The 20,735-nt window shown below is 35.3% G+C and overlaps 3 protein-coding genes across 3 annotated transcripts; all 3 read left to right on the forward strand.

Moving 5' to 3' along the window:
* Positions 1–1,440: 1,440 nt before the first annotated feature.
* Positions 1,441–11,545, forward strand: LOTGIDRAFT_161760 (hypothetical protein; the record flags this gene model as incomplete). Its single annotated transcript, XM_009057665.1, has 2 exons — positions 1,441–2,032; positions 11,457–11,545. The coding sequence occupies 2 exons, from the start codon at positions 1,441–1,443 to the stop codon at positions 11,543–11,545; spliced, it is 681 nt and encodes a 226-aa protein (XP_009055913.1).
* Positions 11,546–13,887: 2,342 nt separating this feature from the next.
* Positions 13,888–17,261, forward strand: LOTGIDRAFT_232671 (hypothetical protein). The gene is made up of 4 exons (XM_009057666.1): positions 13,888–14,047; positions 14,637–14,842; positions 15,254–15,574; positions 16,434–17,261. Exons 1-3 carry the CDS (start codon positions 13,897–13,899, stop codon positions 15,563–15,565), a joined length of 669 nt encoding a protein of 222 aa, XP_009055914.1. The 5' UTR covers positions 13,888–13,896; the 3' UTR covers positions 15,566–15,574; positions 16,434–17,261.
* Positions 17,262–19,003: 1,742 nt separating this feature from the next.
* On the forward strand, positions 19,004–19,660 carry LOTGIDRAFT_161762 (hypothetical protein; the record flags this gene model as incomplete). The annotated part of the gene is made up of 1 exon (XM_009057667.1): positions 19,004–19,660. One exon carries the CDS (start codon positions 19,004–19,006, stop codon positions 19,658–19,660), a length of 657 nt encoding a protein of 218 aa, XP_009055915.1.
* Between the last annotated feature and the right edge of the window lie 1,075 nt (positions 19,661–20,735).

A 20,735-nucleotide genomic window follows, 5' to 3' on the forward strand; every position in this document is an offset into this window, starting at 1 on the left:
CATATGATTTTTGAATGTACATCAATTAAGCCTCTTTTAGATATGATTCTAGATATGTTAGAATATTTCTCTCAAAATACTGGTTTTACTTATGATCAGTTTAAATATTGGATGATTTTTGGTTATCCTGTTAAAAAAGAAGATAATAATGTATTTCTTATTTTAGTATTTTCAATAGCTAGAATTAGTATTATTAGAAGGCGAACTTTATACAATCAAGATGGTATAATAGTTAATGTATGTACCTTATTTAAGAGAATGTTTATAAATTATATTAAAAATTTAAAGTACTATTTACAAATGAAAGGTTTTGGACATAAGTTCACTCTCATGTTTTTATCAAATCCTTATGTTAAACTGGATGGTGATAATGTTTATGTAAATATAGATTAATTCATTTTGTGGCAATATGTGATTTATAATAATTATAATTTATCTATTATTCCTGTACTATTTTAACATTCAAATATCTGTGATGTTTTAATTATGATTTTAATGTAAATATGTAGTCAGTGAATAAAATTTTACAAGATAAAAAAAAAAAACCAGTTCTCGTCCGATCACTGAAGTTAAGCAACGTCGGTCTCGGTTAGTACTTGGATGGGTGACCGCCTGGGAACACCGAGTGCTGTAGACTCCTTTTTTGCAGACATTTTGGCCTGTTTTGCGAGAAAGACCCGCTTGGAAAATTCCCATAGAATGTCTACGGCCATACCACGTTGAAAGCACCAGTTCTCGTCCGATCACTGAAGTTAAGCAACGTCGGGCTCGGTTAGTACTTGGATGGGTGACCGCCTGGGAACATCGAGTGCTGTAGACTCCTTTTTGCAAACATTTTGGCGTGTTTTGCGAGAAAGACCCGCTTGAAAAATTCCCATAGAATGTCTACGGCCATACCACGTTGAAAGCACCAGTTTGAGTTGGACTTCCGGTTTGTACGATAATTTTTGCTGTTGTGTTTTCAGATAGCTCTAATAATTGTTGAACTAATTAAAAATAAATTAGGAACTGATAGCGTGTTAGCGTGTGTTTCATGACGTAACATTGGTTGATAATGTCGTAGCTAGAACTCTGGTAGATGACGGAATTCTTAATGGTTCAGAAGGTTTTGCTTCCAAATTTGTTTATTAGAATCGTATCGTTTATGAACCTTCCAGTGTATTTACCTGATGAAGAAATATATGCGAAGTTTAAATTATGGGGAGTTAAGGCTGTAACTTCTATTTCGAGGCGTTCTTTTGACTTTAAGGGCAAAAAGAAATTTGATGGAACTCGATTCGTTAAAGTTGAGTTCCCGAAGAGTGTTATTAGTCTTCCTTATGCTACAAGCTTTAATGGTATTTCTTATTTTATTCAACTCGACGAGCAGGAAAAAGTGTGCTTCAGATGTCTTAATCCTGATCATATTCTTTCCGATAGTCTAGATTTCAAATGTTTCAAATGTGTTGGGAGTGTGAACATAATTCTGTAAAGACAGATTTCTTTGCAGATAATGACTTTGTAGTGCGAACTGCCGAATCTGATACATCCTGCTCAGAAAGTGCTGGGGATAACCGGAATGAGGCTTCGAAAGAGGTTTTTGAAATTGTTGTTACTAATTCTTCAAATAGTGTTGATAAAGTTGAAAATTACAAAAAACTTGATGTGAATGGTTCTGGCACAGAAACTGTGGCAGATGTGAGTGTTTCAAATTTAGTAAGTGGTGGAAAAGCTTCTGTTTTAAATAGTAAAACTCTTGAAAACGTTAGTGTTTCAAACATCAACACAGGTGAAATTGAGAGTGCTTCAAAAAGTAATGATATTGTTACAATTGTGGATAATCTTGCTGTAACTTATAACCCTCTGGAAACAAATTTGTCTGAATGTGAAGATGAGGTTTCGATTGGTAGTGATATGGATTGTGGTGAATCTGTATCTGGTGACCTTAAAAAGAAACCTTTCAGGAGAAAGGTTTTAATTAAAGGCCCGACAGAGTCAGTATTATTAAAATGTACACAAGAACGGATCGCCAAGAAAAAGAAATCGCGTGTTAGTAAGCAAGCACTGTTGAATGATACGAATTTTTCGAAAAATAAAACTTAACAATGTCTTTACTATACCTTGTCATAAACACCTTTTTGATAGTGTCCCTTATGGTTAAGATTGCTACCTTAAACGCTAATGGTTTGTTAACTCAAAATTTAAAAACGTTATTGCAAATTGTCAGCTGAAAAATCTAGACTTTTTGTGCATCCAAGAAACCCATTGGTGTGATGTGTTTGTTCAAACTACTTATGGACACCTATGGGATGGCCATATATATTTTTCGAACAGTTCGTGTGGATACAAAGGTTGTGCCATCCTGGTTTCAAAACGTTTTGTTAACAAAACACAATTTGCTTATAATGATAACTTTGGTCGGATTATTGAATGTGTCGTGTCTTTGGAGACACGTGATTTTAATCTTGTGTGTATTTATGCCTCCAATTCACTGAAGGAACGTAGTGAATTCTTTGATTCCTTGAATAGTCATCTGGATAGCAGTACACAGTACGTTGTATGTGGTGATTTCAATCCTTTTGTTGATCTCTCTCGTAACATGGAATCATTTGGTAAAGATTCAAAGTTACTCTCTGATTTTTCTGTTACAAACAATTTATCTGATGTCTGGCGAAATAAGAATCCCTCTAGAAAAGAATTCAGCAGAAGACAAATGGTGTTGGGTTCGTTAAATCAGTCACGCATTGATTACATTTCCATGTCTGTTTCCCTTTTATTGTATACCTCATACTGTTTTATTTCCCACACGAGTCTTAGTAACCACAGCTATGTAACTTGTATTTTAAATTTCCAGCGCCATGAAAGAGGTCCAGTAGCCTGGATTCTCAAAAAACTTATATCTTCGTGATGGTCAATATTGTGATCAAATCAGAGATCTAATTTTAAAGTCGGTATCATGTCCTCTCTATAATACAGAAATTTTGGAATAGTGGGATAACTTGAAATTTAAAATTAAAACAGCTCAGTATTTGGTATGCAAAGAAGAAGCGAAAACGTGAAAAGGATGAATTTTGGCAACTACAAACTGCCTTGAATTATCATTATGCCAAAGCAAGCTTTAATATTAATTATGATTTAGAGCCTGTTGATGTTGAACGTCAAAGTATTTTATTTAATCTTGTCACACGAAAATTAGACCAATATGACGTCAATGCATGCGATTTAGAATTTACCCTAGAAGAACTTCATAAATCTTTACATGGTATGAAAAGAGGTAAGTCTCCTGGGTCTGATGGACTAACTGTTGAATTCTACCTTCATTTTTGGGATATTTTGGGTCCAATGTACATTAAAGTATTAAATGAAGTTCAAACAGGGGGTAAACTCAGTAGATCCATGCAGCGTGGCGTGATTTCGTTATTTTATAAAAACAGGGGTGACAAAACTGATCTAAAAAATTGGCGTCCTATTAGTTTTTTAAATGTCGACTATAAAATCTTTTCAAGAACTCTTGCCCTCCGCCTTAAAAAAGTCATGTCTGTAATAGTATCCCCTGAACAGTCATGCTGTATTCCTGGCTACGATATTGTCAATAATGTGCTTGAGATATGAGAGATGTGATTGATTTTGCTGATTCTGAAGACCTTCCCCTCTATCTATTAAAACTCGATGCGGAGAAGGCGTTTGATAGAGTCTCGCACTCGTACATGTTCAATCTTTTAAAAGTTTTTTGCTTTGGAGAAAAGTTTTGTAATAATCTTTCCACTTTGTACAATGGTATTCGAAGCTCTATCAAAATAAATGGTTACATCTCTCTTCCTTTTAATATCCATCGCTCTGTAAGGCAAGGCCGTCCTATATCTGCACTTTTATATGTCTTGACAGCAGAACCACTCAATCTTCTTATTAAGTCAAATTCATGCATCAAAGGCTTACCTATACCGGGTTCGTCCTGTCCATCTGTCATTTACCAACATGCAGATGATACCACATTAACCCTCTCTGACTTGTCATCTGTTTTGGAATAAATTAAAACACTTGATGTTTATTGTTCAGCTTCAGGTGCTAAAATCAACATCAGTAAGTCTGAGCTTCTTTTGGTTGGCACTGCTGTGAATGATAATGCTATTGATTTGCCTGTAAATGTTGTTAGCGGTGCCACAAAGATACTAGGTGTTTTTCTCGGCCCTGACAAGGTCATGTGTGATTGACTTACATGGGTACCTAAAATTGATAAAATCATTATGGAAGCTACCTGCTCTAAAGAAATCTACCTTAATTATTGGATCATCTAACCTGAATCGAATTACCAAAACCAGTTCAGACGCTGAAATACATTCTTACCCCGGTGCCCAAATCCATCACATACAGTCAATCCTGGAATCATACGACCATGATCCCAAACCTACTACCATTATTCTTCATGTAGGCCTCAACAACCGTGATCAGCTACCAAAGACCTCCTTTAACCAAGCCCAGAAATTAATCGCAACAGCCAACAAAACCTTCCCAAACTCCAAGATCATCTTAACATGTATACCCATTTCAAATAAAATCTCGAAGAAAGCACAACAGAACCTCAGCACCCTCAACAACATGATGATGGAGCTCAGTACCAACAGCGCAACAATCTTACCACCCTACGAAAAAGAATTCGAACCAGTTGATAATCTTCATTGGTCTCCAGAAACAGCATTTGTTTGTTTTGGATACACCAGCTTCAAGCATCGAGTAAGTCTTTAAACTAATTACTGGGGATAAAAATACTGAGAGGCCACCGCTAGGCCAAACTGTCAGAATGACACAACATTTGTCACTCTTTTTAATTACAATGTTATCGTCTTTCTTAAGTAAGTTACTTAACTCGAGCCGCAAAATTCTCACACCCCATCAGCATTCAATCTTAGACCGTGGACTTAAGTTTATTCCCATACCAAAGATAGCTAACTTGAATTATCTCCGACCATCCATTGAACGATTTCAACGAAATCTTAGCTGCGCATATTTTTTTCGAAACCACCCCCACGTGGTGCTAGAACAATGTTTATTCCTAAATCCACGTGGACACCCCCTCAGGCCGCCATCCATCCTGAAATATTGAAAGCATTTGCGAGTATGAATAGTCAAACAGCGAACCTATCCATAACACACGAAAAGCTTAATCTCACACGGGTGGAACGTGAAGCGTTAAACTTACTTAAGAAAGACGATACCATTACTATTAAAAAGAGTGACAAAGGTTCATGTTGTGTCATTCTGAATAGGGAGGATTACGTTTCAGAAGCAGAGAATCAACTGAATAATCCTAAACATTATGCCATTTTACCGAAACCAATTTTCAAAGAAACTGCTAACATGATGAACAATATTCTTGCCGATTTAGTCAAAACTAGTTATCTCAAACAGAAACAATATGACTATCTGATTGTCGCGAGAGACATTTGTACACTTTGCCTAAAATCCATAAGAATCCAACCAAGGAGTGGCTTATCTCGTATAAAATCCCCAAAGATCGCCCGATTATATCTGACTGTGGTAGTGAGTCATATGCAGTGTCAGAATACATTGATCATTTCTTACTACCTCTAGCATGTCAACATCGCGCCTACCTTAAAGACAATAAATAAAAAATCTTCGAGTTCCCTCTAATGCTATTTTAATTTCTATCGACGTTTCTTCTATGTATACCAATATCGATAACACTACTGGTTTAACGGCAGTTCGTAAAGCTTTAAATAGAAACCCAGATCCAAACAGACCCGACGATGCAATTCTACAGCTTTTAGATATTTGTCTTAGTCGAAACGATTTCACATTTAATGGTAAAACATATTTACAAACTTCAGGGACAGCAATGGGCAAACGATTCGCCCCTTCGTACGCAAACCTTTTCATGGCAGAGTGGGAACGTGAGGTGTTGCCCCTCTGTCCATTTGACCCACTTTTTTCACGGACGCTTTTTGGATGACATTTTTATGGTTTGGACTTATTCTATCGAACAGTTTTGGGAATTCTTTGAAATTCTCAACAACCACCATCCTTCTATCAAACTAACCGCAAACGTGAGTGACAGAAGCATAGACTTTCTCGATACCACAGTCTTTAAGGGAGATTCCATAGCAGAAACAAATAAACTGGATATTAAAGTGTATTTCAAAGAAACTGATACTCATCAACTCTTGCACAAGAGCTCCTTTCACCCAAAACATACCTTTTCTGGTATAATTAAGTCACAAGTTTTACGATTTCATCGAATTTGTACAAGATCTTCTGATTACAACTAAGCCTGTACGATTGTTTTCTCAAAACTGAAAGAGCGTGGGTACTCTAAACAATTTTTACGAAACATACGAAATTCCTCCTTAGCACAGATAGCAGCTAAAAACAGACTTTATGCACCTCTAAGTACCTCCAGGTTTAATAAGTGCTCTATGTTTGTCCAGTAGATGCAAAACATGTCCCTTTATATCAGAAACTCATTATTTTGTAAGCAACTTTACGAATAAAAGGTACCCAATCCAGGAACATCTAACATGTGAACATTCGAATGTAATATATTTAATTTCATGCAAGAAATGCCCCAAACAATATGTAGGAGAAACTAAGAATAATTTACGAACTCGTTTTAATGCAAATAGGCCAGACATCAAAGAAAGACAAGCCTTTTTTAATCATTTCAACCTAGACGACCATTCGATAGACGATCTCACCCTAATCCCAATTGAGCACTGACAGCACCAAAATATTAGGCGTGCAGTTTGGTCCATATAAAGATAGATTTCAAATTCTGAATTGGGAACCTAAGGTTGCCAAAACTTAAAAGGCATTGAACATGTGAAAGCAGAGAGAACTAAATCTGAAAGGCAGTAAATTAGTTGTAAATTTTTTATGTCTTTCATCTGTGTGGTATACGCTTCGAGTTGTTGCTATACCAGAGTGGGCACTGCAAAAGTTAAATTCTGTCATAAGAGATATTATTTGGTATGGAAAACAAACATTAAGGTTACCTCTCTCTGTGCTTCATTTGACGAAGGTGGTTTTATTGTTAATGTCATCAAGATAAGAATGGCTTCTTTCAGATTAGTTTTGCTCTCGCAATGTCTCAAGTGTTCAGATGATCAAATATGGAAGCATCTAATGTCATATTTCTTAATGAACTATAAGAAATGAACTGTACTTTTGAACTGTTGTTTGTATCCTTATCTAAATATCATTTGAGTATATTACCTCCCTTCTACAGAACTATGCTTTATTCTTGGAATCTGCTTTGTGGAAATGAGCCATTAGAGATATTAGATTACAATGATGTACTTAACCAACCTTTATTTGATAATCTCAATATTTGTTCTAAAATGCTATTTTGTAAGGATTTTATTGAAGCAGGTATTATTAAGATCTATGACATTTGTTATATTGGAATGCCTGGGTTTTGTCATATAATTGTATAGTAGAAATAGTTCAAGATTTATATCCAGCTATAAGCCGAGATAAGATTATCAATTAACATTAGGTAATACTTGATTTGCTTACATTACATTAGAAGGTGCAGGTATCATCTTTTTTTTTCTTTTTAAATTTTCATGCCTCTAACCCACCCACACGATCAGGTGTTTGGTGGATATACTAGATTTAACATATGTACTAAGTAATATCCACCACTCACATATACCTTTGATTAAAATGAAAAAAATATTTAAGAATCTAACAATAGGCATATATGAGGATCATCATCGTGTTACCATGTTCTAATTACTGTAAGATATAAATGTTTAAAAAAACAGTAATTAAATATACCCTATTAGGATATATTGTATATTGAAAAGGTATCTGCAAATTTAATATATATTATCACAGGTATGTATATAGAAAAAAATTTTAAATAGATATATATGTATAAAAATTAATGTTATAAATGTATTATGAAATTATATTATTAGATGAAGTTAAAAATATTGGATGAGATGAGATGTGATGAGATGTCATGACAGCTGCTCAAAATAGTGAAGTTATTTCGAGCAGTTTGTGACATATGCAATGTCACTGACATTTTTATTTTGATGACGGTTGTCCCATACAGTATGGAGGTAATGATACATGTATGGAAATAGATCCCGGGATATCCCTGCTAGAAATCGCGATTCAGGTGAAATGGCTATGATTTTCTTGATGGTGTTTTTGACGAAGTAGCAAAAACTATCCCTCAGAGGTTTCAGATATGTACAACGGACAAATAAGTGGTGCAGATTGGTGTAAATTTGTAAAAAATGTCCTGAAATTTGATGTTGGGGTTTCTCCAGGCAACTTTCGGTATGATTGCAAGATCGTCAAGCAGCCTCGAGTAATATCTTTCAAATATTTGATGTTTTACCACTTAATGTCTAATTGTTGCACGTGTTTAAGTAGTGTTTTGTATTTGTCCGGTGTACATAGAGTTCTGACTGGATAGCTCTTGCTGGTTTCAAACACCCTCAGAGTTGGGCCAAACCAGTAGAATAGCAGGGATATCCAAGGATGTGAATTTCCTCGTGTAGCCCAGATTATTTGTTGGAGTTCCATACTTTGAAGCTTTAGTTCTACATCGGTTATCAGCTGTCCACCTTGTTCTAGAGGCAGCTGCAAAGTATGTCTAGCTAGAAATATACATGAGTTGAGCTCTTTCAGGATGGTCTTGTTGGGTTAAATATCCTACCCACATACCAAATCTGTGGCAAAATATACGTTGAGAGAGGAAAGATATTTTCTCAGTCTTTTTCGGGTTTTATTAAGTATCGGATTCCTATTTAAATTTTGATTATTGAAGCCAAATATTATACCTAATAATTTTAATGTGATGTTAGTTCTTCATCAAGAGCTGCAAATGAATCTGGGCTAGTTATTATAACGGTCAAGTCATCAACATGCTGGATTGACTTGACCTGCTGTGGATAATTTGGAATATCTATTCCAGTGATCTGTTGGTTATTCATGATGTTGCGGGCCAAGGGGTGGACGGCAAGGGCGTAGAGCACCATGGACAGGAGGCAGCCTTGTTTGACGCCCCTCTGTTTGACGCACCCCCACAGTGCACCACTAGCCCACTATATAGTATGTTTATCCATTTGATCAATGGGAATAGAAATTGGAGTTTAAGGAGGAGATGATTCAGATAGCGCCTGTTCAGCCTGCCAAGGGCCTTCTCATGGTCGAAGGCACACAGGACTGTTTGAGTATCCTTTTGGGCAGAGTATCGTAAGATATTATCGAGAGCAGGTTGTTAAGACTTGTCCTGACCTGCTCCCGATTGCGTGTCTAAAAGGATGTTGTTTAAGTACGGTTTTTTACGGTTGGCAATTACCTTAGCTATAATCTTGTAATCTACCATCAGCAGAGAGATCGGTCTGTAGTTCTTCAGCTCAGTTCGCGAGCCTTTGTTTTTAAAATTTATTGAGATAATGGAAGTTCTCATACTGTCTGTCAGTTGTTGAGATAAATATACGTTATTGATGGTATCCACAAGGTCATTCTGGAGAAGTTCCCAAAAGGTGACATAGAACTCCTTGGGGATACCTTCAATACCTGGAGATTTATTGTTTTTGAAATCTTGTAAAGCTTTAAATATTTCGGTGTCAGTTATAAATGTTTTGTTAAGAAGTGATCTCTCTGCTGTCGGTAGGGGAATTAAGTTTGAACTGTTGATGTAATCAGTAATAATGCTATCTGGGACATCCTCTTCAGTATAGAAGTCAGTGTAACAATTATTGACTATTTCTAAAATTTCATTTTTCCCTGTTTGTATTTTCCCATTTGAATCAATTAATTTTGTGATATGACGGAAATTTGAATGATCAATTTCCGCCTTTTTAAAAATTTCGACATTCTCTATGTCAACGATCTTCAAAGGGCAATTTAGATCGTATAAGTATGCCCTTGTTCAGATGTTCTTCTAATAATTCTAATTTTGTATAATGATTACTTAGTATGTTTTTATTTGTAGCATCTATGTTCATGTTGGTTTCACTGTCTTCAATAAGTTGTTTAATATTGGTTATTTCGTTTTTCAATTTGTGTCTCTTATGTTTTTTTTATACTGAAAAGATATATGTTTAATGGTTCCCCCCCCCCCCCCTCCCACCATTCCAGTTGGTTATCAAGCTCAGACCTATTTTGCTGATGATGAAGCCAGATGTCTGAAACTTGTTTTTGGAATATGACATCAGATAGAATGGAAGTATTCATTTTCCATTTACCCTTTCCCCATTTTAAATTCTCTTCTGTAAAAATTGCCTGAACATATTTATGGTCGGTGTATTGCAGAGGTCTGTGATCAATTTCAATGAATTTATCTATGATTTGAATTGATGCATAGATTCTGTCAATACGCCGACCAGAACTGTCTCTGGGGAATGTAAATACATTTTTACGTGGAAATTTTGCACGAAATACATCTTGTAATAAAAATTTATTTCTGATATCTTCCAGTTTTTCCAGTGCTGGTATGGGCTGATTGTTTATTTTGTTGGTTTTAGCGTCGTTTTTATGTTCGATAAGGTTAAAATCTCCTATTATAATGAAATGCTCGTTAATACTGTAATGTTTTTTTTATATGAATGTATATAAGATCGAAGAAAGGACCTTTCTCCGAGTACTCATTCGGACCATAGATATTGAATATATGGAATGTTTTATTTAGATTCTAAATGTAAGAAACGGCCTTCAAGACTCTTACTGGTTTAATGTAATTTAATTCCAGTAAGATCTTTGTGAATGAATATTCCAACACCACGGGTGAAGGAGTTCGGAACGTTTGATGTAAAAACGTTGAAATTTGACGAGTCTTTAATGTCGGAGATTTCTATATCAGAGATAATACCAGTCTCTTGTAGGCAAATTACACTGGATGTTTTGAAATCTCTTTGGAATTTACCAGAGAAACCTCTATGAATGTTAATGGATGAAAATATCATGATGTATTTGTCTATAGATTTTTTATAATGAAAAATGTAAATACGAGAGAAGAATATAAGCGTAGCGTCTAATAGGCTGCAATTTATATTCTACCAGATTTGTTGAAGTATCTAAATGAGCCTGTCAAATTTGGTTTCTTCTTGTAACTTTTTTCTTCGCCTCGTAGGCTCTGACTTAGGAGGGTTTTTTCTCATCCGGACCTCCGGGGTGGTGCATTATCTGAAAGATATAAAGTAAACTGAATTTAAGTTGGTTCTTTGATACTTTTCTTTGTGTGTGACTGACTTCTATAATTTATAGTGTTACGAGAACATTACTCCAAGCCACCTGCTTGTATTAACTTGTTGGATACTAATGGCTTTGAATTAAAGTGGCTTGACGTTTGGCGTTCAGTATTTCTGTCTGATAAATCGGCTGAACAGATAGACAATGATTTCCGTTTGATACACAACATTATCTGGACCAACTCCAAGTTGTACCGTATTGTAAAATTGGATTGCAGCATTTCCTTATTGTTTGTCTTTCAATTTCAGATCTAATAACTTTATTTTCTGATATGATACAAGTGTTTCATCAAGAATCTGGGTTTAGTCTTATGGAATTTAATAATGTATTCTACTAGGGTATCCTGTTAAGAAAGCTACAGATAATTAGTTCCTTATGATTATTTTCTATTTAGAAAAGGCTTTTGTTTCTAAAATCCAAGATATTAGTGAATCCAACAAAAAATTTTCAAAACTATGTTGGTTAATCATATGAACCTTTTGTATTTCAAGTATAAATTAAGAGGTTTTGAAAATAAATTTCGTCTTAATTTTGTTTTCAATCATTACATACCAATCAAAGATGAAGTAGTTTATGTTATTAATATCTCATAATTGAATTAAGTGCAATATTTTGTAATGTTACCATATTTTATTAACTTTTACAATATTTATATCAAAACTTATGTACTACAGCATGTTGAATTTAGCTCATTTTATTCATATTTTAAATTTAACTTCAACATTGTGTAACTATATGATTTGTAATGAAACAAGATAAAAAAAAAGCACTTGTTCGTCAACTTTGAGGTCGTGGGTTGGGATGAAACTACCAAATTCCGTCAATCTAGAGAGGTCCAATGAATTGAGACATTGAATACAGCAAGACTAAAATTCACCATAATGTAGGCATAGCACCCTTTGTTGTCCCGTTCAATCAATACAACCAGCAATCGAGCAAGCAAGATAGTTCATGCCCACTATAAGAGCCTTCAAGAGAAATTCCCCATGTCTTTAAGAAGAAAATGATAGATAAGAACTTAAATGATAATATTGTTCATAGTAAACTTAAAACAATCAGTACATAACAGATATTTTTTCTAATTTCAGATCAGAATCGGAACAGAAGAAAACCCAGTATCAGGACCCTTCATCCCAATTTCTAAATATAGTATCTGTTCCACCCTAGGCCTGTACATTTTGGAGAATCAAACCCTCCCTTCCCCGAAACCTAATTGCCTTTGACCACAGTTTAACCCCTTTGGATCCATTCGCGGACAGAGTACAAATCTTTGATGGACCATTAAAGCTCAACCGCAATGTTTCAACCTAAAATTCCTAATTGATTTTGAACCTCAGGGTTATCCCTACTTATAGCCAACTCCTAACCCCAGGTCTCGGTGGCCTAGTGGTTTTAGCTCTTGCTCATCAACTTTGAGGTCGTATGTTCGCATTTCAGTTGAAGCTTTTTGAAAAATTCTTTTTTTCTACAGTCGAACACTGTTTCTTCTTTCATTTTAAGCATACAGATGAATTTTATCCACAATGGATCAGACTGTGCATAGCTTTTGACCACATTTTAACCCTTTTGGTGCCATTCGCGGACAGAGTACAAATCTTTGATGAACCAGTAAAGCCCAAGATAACATTTTCTTCAATAACAAATCTTCAATTTGTGTTGTGAAGGTGCGCCACGAAGTGCTCTTTCATTTCATATGCGAAAACCATATCTTTGAACATGCTAGAACACTCTCTTGAGCTAACCCTAATTGCTTTTGAAAAAAAAGAGTTTAGCCTCGAGTTAACCCTATCCCATGGTTAACCCTTCTTACACCAAACTCCTAATCCTAGGTCTCGGTGGCCTAGTGGTTTGACGAATCGAAGTTGAAACTTATGAAAAATTCTTTTTTCCTTCAGTCAAACACTGTCTTCTGTATCATTTTAAGCATAGGGTGTTGAGAAGGTGCGCCATGAAGTGCTCTTTTATTTCATATGCAAAAACCATATCATTAAACATGCTAGAACCCTCTCCTGAACCATGTCTTCGAACAGGCTTTCAAATGCAATACTAAAACAGTGAAATGTTTCCAACTTGCGGCTGCTTGTGCATTGTCGCTATTGCATTTGGCTTGATGTCAAAAGAACAATCAGTGTCATCTTTTATGGAGACGTATACATGTAATACAAGAGGAAATATCAATTAGCTAAAAGTATCTACCACTACGAATGGACACAAAGGTACTCTTCTCAAATGTACCCAATAAAAATTATACTTAAAAAGTTCAGACGAACTGGAGATGTAACAAAGTAAATTGTTGATTGAGAGGATTTCTTATTTAAATATGGAGGTAGTTGGAAACGTGTTCTAACTAGACACGAATGATTTTACAACTAGACTTGGCTTATTACAAGTCCTCTGTAAACTTAGACTGATTAACGTGTCACTCATATTAACCTTGGGATTTAAAATTACGACATCACAAATTCACAACTTTGTCTTTTCACGTACATAAGAGAAAAGAGGGTTTGTTCGAAAGGTTTTAAATATTATTTAATGAGAGTACAAAGTAATCAGTTACAATCTATTTTAATGTTGTGTACATGTCAACGTAACTGTGAGTTGATGTTTACAGTCATTTGAATCAGTCGTTTATATGTTTTGGTAACATTTACATTACATCATAAAGTATATACCGCGGATAGCGAAATAATGTCTCACGTTAACTATATTGTCCTGTTATTGGTAATGATTGTTCATGTCAACTGTCAGATATTACCATCCAATATTGGAACTATTAAAGCAGATCTAGAGAAAGGTGGTCGAGCTGTGTGCAAGTATTGTTATGGATGTATGTTTACAGGTAAGTTCCTTTTGCAATCATATGCTATCTACGGTTAAATTTTCATGATCCACATAGTTCAATACTTCTAGGATAATGTTCGCAAAGGATCACACTGCAATCGTCGAAGAATATTAAGATTTAGAAAATAATAATGCTAACAAGAGAATTGTTTCTGTATTCGGTGCGTCTAAAACATATTCTATGGTCCAAATAGACGTTCAAAAAACATCGAACAAGAAAACAATTATCTGTATGCGAACGTATAAGAAATCTTTGGAACAGTACCTGTAATGTGTATAAAGAAAAATTACATATACATTGGTTTTTAAAACATGTGCATTCTGTTTATCGTTGCTGCCAATATCCGGTGGTAGTAGATGGCAAGTTTACGCCCGCTTCCAACAGGAGTTGATATTGTAGACTAGGTAGTAGTTGGATCTGGATGGATTGGGTGTCATGGCGGTGAAACTCGGGTTGTAGTTATAGTGGCGCTGTCAATATCCAAAACAAGGTCTTTTTATAGTTGCAATGTTTCTACACCCGCGTTTCAATAAGCAACGATGTAATGCAACCCTATTGAAAGATTGATTTCCCTGATATATTTCAGGTTTATGTGGAGCATCATGTTCTGGAAATACCATGTGTGAATTATGTTCGTTTAAAACCCATTGTGATACAACGTGTGTTGGTCTGTGCCAGCAACCAGATCCATGTGCTACATCACCATGTCCAGATAACAAAATATGCCAAGAGTTGACCAATGGAGGCAGAGCTTATCGTTGTGTATGTCAAGAAGGCAAAGTTTGTGAAAAGGTAGTGTTTCCTATCACTTTATCAATATAAAAAGACTTTTCAGTGTCCAAATAGTGCTTATTAATAATAATACAAAAAGTTTTAGGCCCTCCAGATAAAACAAGTAGCAGTAAAATATTTTACTGTTTTATTTTTCCACATCATCCTTCTCATACTTCTCATATCGAATACATTATTGTCAACAAAGCGTTTGTCATGGACTGACCGGCGTTTTACAGTTTAATATCTCAGAGCATCCTTCCCATACACTTTAAACATGGCAACATATCTCTGTCAAATTTGTCGGTCTAGGTATTGATCACAGTAAGCTAACCTGTTCAGGTCATTTTCCGCCAACCTAGAGGTCGGGAAATATTTTCAATATTAATATCACGTGCAATAATTATTTCAATATATTTCTTATTTATATAGACTACTAATTCATGGGAAACGCAATCAATATTTGCCAAGTGGAATCCAACAAAACGCGTCACCCAGGAGATAACCAATCGTCCTACAACAGAAAAGATCATAACCACCCCTTCACCCACAACATCAAGAACACAAGAGTATCCAACTAGACAACCATCTGATAAAAACCTATTAACATCCCGTAATCCATTTCTAGCTGGAACCCTAACGTCACCAAGTCTCACGTCCCCAGTAGATAACAGTCAACATAATCACGGTACAGCCAAACCTTCCTATTCTACCACTGGTTTACCTGGCTATTGGTTTTACTGAAGATAGTAGGTTGGTAGATTTCTTATTTAATGCTTAAAAATTACATGTTCATCATAATTATTTTTCTTCCTTATAGAGACAGGTGCTCCATTCGTTTGACCAATCGTATCTTAGTCTAAGAAACGGAATAATTAGGCTAAGCTAATCAGTAAAATGGTGTTCACAGATCACCTTCGCAATTTGAGCCATGTGTGTCAAGAATTATCCGTGTTAGAAAGTTAAAAAAACGACTCGTCTTTTCTTGAGACTAAGCCTTATATAGAAAATATATCTTTGAAGGAATCATACGTCATACGCCTTTCGTACTTTTCTGGGACTTCTGAAGACTATTTACATTTATTCAAGACATAAATCAATCCCCAAAAATAGCTAAACTATGCCTTTAAACTCTTTTTTGCGATAAAAAAAAACTAATGTAGATATCTATACAAAAGTTCTATTCGTGAAAAGTCGTAATTTTGTCATGTTAACATTATGTTTAAAATTATGGATATAGACTCTAGTCATATTGGATATCATTTTATATTACCATTAAAACCGAAGTCATATTGTTATTATCATCACTGTTTAATCGATCGATAATTATATAGATTAATCTTATGATCTGGAAAAGTGAAAATTCTACAATTTCTATTTTACATAAAACTTTATGTAGGACTTTGGTAGGCATATTATCAATCTTCGAAGAATAAGCTATCACTTTGCCAGTTTTTTTACTGGAAATTTAACAAAAACTTTGAAACACAAACAAATATCGTTTTACCAACCGCATATCGAAGTGGAAGTGATCCACTGTCTTTAAAATGTCTGTTAATAACGATATCATGTTATATCAGCCCAAACTATAATATAATTTATTTCATTTCAGAAAGAGGGAAATGATGTTGCCTGTATGGATAACAATCAAAATACTTACAAAAATAATAGTCGTCTTCATTTGCTCTATCTTGTACAGTTTACATGTATAATTACTATAATATGCCTATGTTATTTTCAACACTTTCTTAAAATGATTTTAAACTGAAATTGAAATCTATAAGGAGCACTTCAAACGTAGCAAAACGTATGCAAAACAAGGCAATATCAAAATTAAAATCTATCACAATCTTCTACTACACAATGACTGACTTAACTATGGTCATTTCGCAACAAAGCGCAGATTACAATCTTCATGTGCGAAATATTACTGAAATTGGGCACAAAAATGAAATTTATTTAATGGCCTCTCTTCGTCCACTTTTTTTTCCAAAGACATATCCTGACAGTTTTTGTTATTAGGGGCTCCGGTCGGTATTGTGACAATGTGTTGCTCGTGTTCTACTTTTTAATAGAAATATTTTCGACGAAGTCTACGACCATTCAAGTTTCAAGTATAATCTGTCCATTTTTTAGTTGTGAGCATTTTGCTTATAGAGACTGTAACAGATAAAATACTTTGAATCGCCGAGTGGCGACCCGAGCCCAAGTTTTACAATTAATTAAGATTTTACTTCATGTTAGAGGAGTCATGTGTTTCTTTTAAGAATGAATATTTAGTAATTATCAGATTCAAAATACTCTTTAGTGTCAATGGAGTAGTGATTAAGCGATGTATATTAATATATTGTAAATGTATTCCCAGTTTAAAGCTACATTACATTTAGTTCGAGAGTGTTCTTTTTTTTTATCTTTTATGATGAAATAAAGACAGAAAACTAAACCCTTATAATTTGTTACTTCCCTTTACTCCTGTCGCTGCATTCACTTAATCATAAGTGCTGTTTCTAGCCTGTTTCAATGTTAAATATAGTCACTGAGGTGAAATCAGTTTAGAACAAGAAAATGTTAACCCTTGTTTGAGGTGAGCTGAAATCAGGGGTTAAAATACGAAGTTCAGCACGTGTAAACTACAGTCAGACCTTCTTTCTCTTGCTTAAATGGGACGAAATTGTTTTAGTTCTAAAGAGACATTTCAAATTTGTTGCAATGTTAAGTAATTTATTGTTTAAAGATAGTGGATCACAGCCATATACGCCCACAACGGCGAATGGTAAATATTCAAGATTTTGGTGCAAGGGCAATAACTCTTCTAACGGTCGAAACTAGCTCAAATTCGAACTTAATCTTTGTTTTATGAATATGTATACAAATACCGAATTTCATATGATTCCATCAAAAAATCTAGTTTTTAGAGCGTTTACAAGCAAATGTTGGCGGACGGACGGACAGACAGGGGTGCCGACAATATACGAGAGATGTGTACGTATAAAAATGGATCAGGGCAATTCTGGACCTTTTTACGGGAAATTCTGGATCTTTTTAAGGGATACGATTGCCATTCGCTTGGCCAATTTTAACCTGGTAACGGGATTTATTTTTTTAACTAAGCTAATCAGTAATAGTGTTAATAACTCACCGTCAAAATTTAAGCCTTTAATTCCACGTGTCTTCAAAATTATCAACATTATGATATAGTTTTATCTGCGTTTTAATGATAAAATGACAACTCGTCAATTTAAGATACTCTGAAATAGTGAGTACAATTCCTAGTTTGTAGAATATTTAAAGGAATTATGTGATTTTCGTACATTTTTAGTACTTCTGAAGATTATTTACATATATTCAAGATTAAAATCAACCCCCCAAAATGGCACATCTGTCAATTTTAGATTTAATTGGTCCAATAAAATCAGAAAAAATCTAAAAATCAAAAAGTTCAAATGATTTTCTGCTTGCAATAAAGATTGTTAACATTTACCTTACAAAAAAAAATTAAATTTGCACGATATGCAAGCAACGGTTATTTCCTTTTTCGAAAATATTTGGTTCCTTCTTCGCACATAATTTTTATATGATGCAGAGCCATTATTGAATTTTTTATGAGAGCGATAATATGTTCAACCACGTTTTTGGAGATAATCAGATCTGTTTTTGAGCCCACGAAGTGAAAAGTCGATTACCTGAGTTTTTTGAGTGACAATTTTACAGATTATGAATTTTATTTCATAATAACATACCTGACATGTTTACATATGGATTCTCTCCCTTGCGTTCAAATAACTCGCACCGTCCGGTCTTGACAAAAAGTCAAACCGGAAGTTGAGTACTACGTCATCAACTCAAGTGAAGAGTACTTAGCGTCCCTGACAACCTCAGTTTCCTTTCTCGGCGCGTTGAAATCGCACGTTTTTCTTTTTGTTTTGTGATTTCGAAATTCTTTGTGGAATTTATTTTTACTTATTATTATGGAAGAAAACCTTACTTCGGTAGGTATGCGAACGCCTGAATTGGGTTCATCTATTTTTGATTCAGCGACGTCGTCTGCTGAGAATAGACCGATTGATATTATGATCGATGCCGGTCGAACAAAGGCGTTAAAAAGCTAAAAAATGTCATCGCAAGAAGTCTAGCGATAGAATTGATGCTTTAAAATCTAAACTAGATCGTTTTATGAAGATAATGATTGAAAATAATAATCCCACTGTGAAGGGGAAATATGGTGGAGTTATCTCCCCGGAAGTCAGAGGTTCGGGTAGAAGTAAACATGATCGTTCGATGTTTTCTCAATCTGAGGATGAAGACGACCTGGTACCGTTGTTGACGGGAAAGGGCGACACATTATCGTTATCGGAGGATGATATGCCGGTTCTTGAACCGCAGAAGCAGGCTACTACCAGTGTAGTGAAGCCGGATGAGGACGTTGAATGTGGCCTTTTTAGTCTTTTTGGAGACGATGCCAGGGCCAAAAACTGTACTGGGAGTACAGGGGGTTTGAAGTTGGACAAGTCCCAACGAGAAGTTTTAGATTTATCTTGGCGCTCTCCAAATCCTACATCTATTCCTGCCTTTACAGAGGAGAATTTAGATTTGTTTCCTATTGAAGAGAAGGACAATGATTTTTTGAAAGTGCCCACACTAGATTCTATGGTTGAATCTTGTCTTATTCAAAAACATGGGCCTTTTAGTGGGAAGAAAACTTTGTATCAACAACCCTACAAAACTGTTGAAAAGATAGCCTTCAAGGGGCAACAATCTGCTCTTATGGGCATTAAGATACTCTTGTATATACAGCAAGCCTTTGCTAAAATGAAAGAAGGGATTTTAGACCCCGCATGAAGATAAGAAGGAAGTACTTCTAGATCAGATTCAGAACATTTTTGCAATGTCCACCAAAGCTCTGGATCAAATGGGGAGAGCGGGTGCTTTTCACCACTTAATTAGACTGTGTCTTTGACTGATACCTCACTATTTGAAATTGATGATTCTAAAAGTCTTTATAACTTACCCTTGTCTGGAGAGGGAGTGTTTGGTCCACAGTTGGAAAAGAATTTGAAGGAGAAAAAGGAACAGAGGAAGGCAGTTCAGGATCTCCTTCCAGACAAACTAAGAAAGAGGAAAACTCCTTATAATGCTACAACACCGGCAAAGAAGCCATACTACCAGAAAGATAATTTTCGTGGTTCAAGAGACAGAAAGTATAACAGATTTGCCAATACCTCCAGTTACACCAGAAAATATGATGGTGCCAGGGCCAGAAAGCCTAACTTTACAACAACTTCCTCGAACTCTGGAAGTTCTAAGAAACAATGACAAAGTAAGTTTATTAAGATGTCAACCGACTGTTCCAGTGGGAGGTCGTTTATCTCTTTTTCTGGCACAGTGGCAGAAAATTACAACAGATCCTTAGGTATTAAAAACTATTCAGGAGGGTTACAAGCTGGAATTTGCCCTGATTCCCCCGTTTTCTGGAATAAAACAAACTGTTCTATGTCAAAAAAATTCCACGTTGATTTTAGAAGAAATTGCTTCCTTAATTCAAAAAAACGCTATAGAAATAGTACCAGAAAAAGAGATACACACCGGTTTTTACAGTACACTCTTTCTTGTTCCAAAGAAGTCAGGCAGCCTGTGATAAACCTAAAACCTTTGAACAATTATGTAATGAAAGTTCATTTCAAAATGGATACTTTGAAAAAGGTTCTTGCAATGGTTCAGACTCAAGACTGGGGTTTTTTCGATCGATTTAAAAGATGCATATCTTCATGTTATGATTCATCCTCTGCATCGAAAGTACCTCCGGTTTTGTGTTCAGGGCATTTGTTACCAATTTCGTGCCCTGTGCTTCGGCTCAACATCTGCTCCAAGGGTGTTTACCAAAATCCTATCAGTTGTGGCAGAACACTTGCGATTT

Source organism: Lottia gigantea (genome assembly GCF_000327385.1).
Source record: "Lottia gigantea unplaced genomic scaffold LOTGIsca_31, whole genome shotgun sequence".
In the NCBI taxonomy this organism is placed as follows: domain Eukaryota; kingdom Metazoa; phylum Mollusca; class Gastropoda; family Lottiidae; genus Lottia; species Lottia gigantea.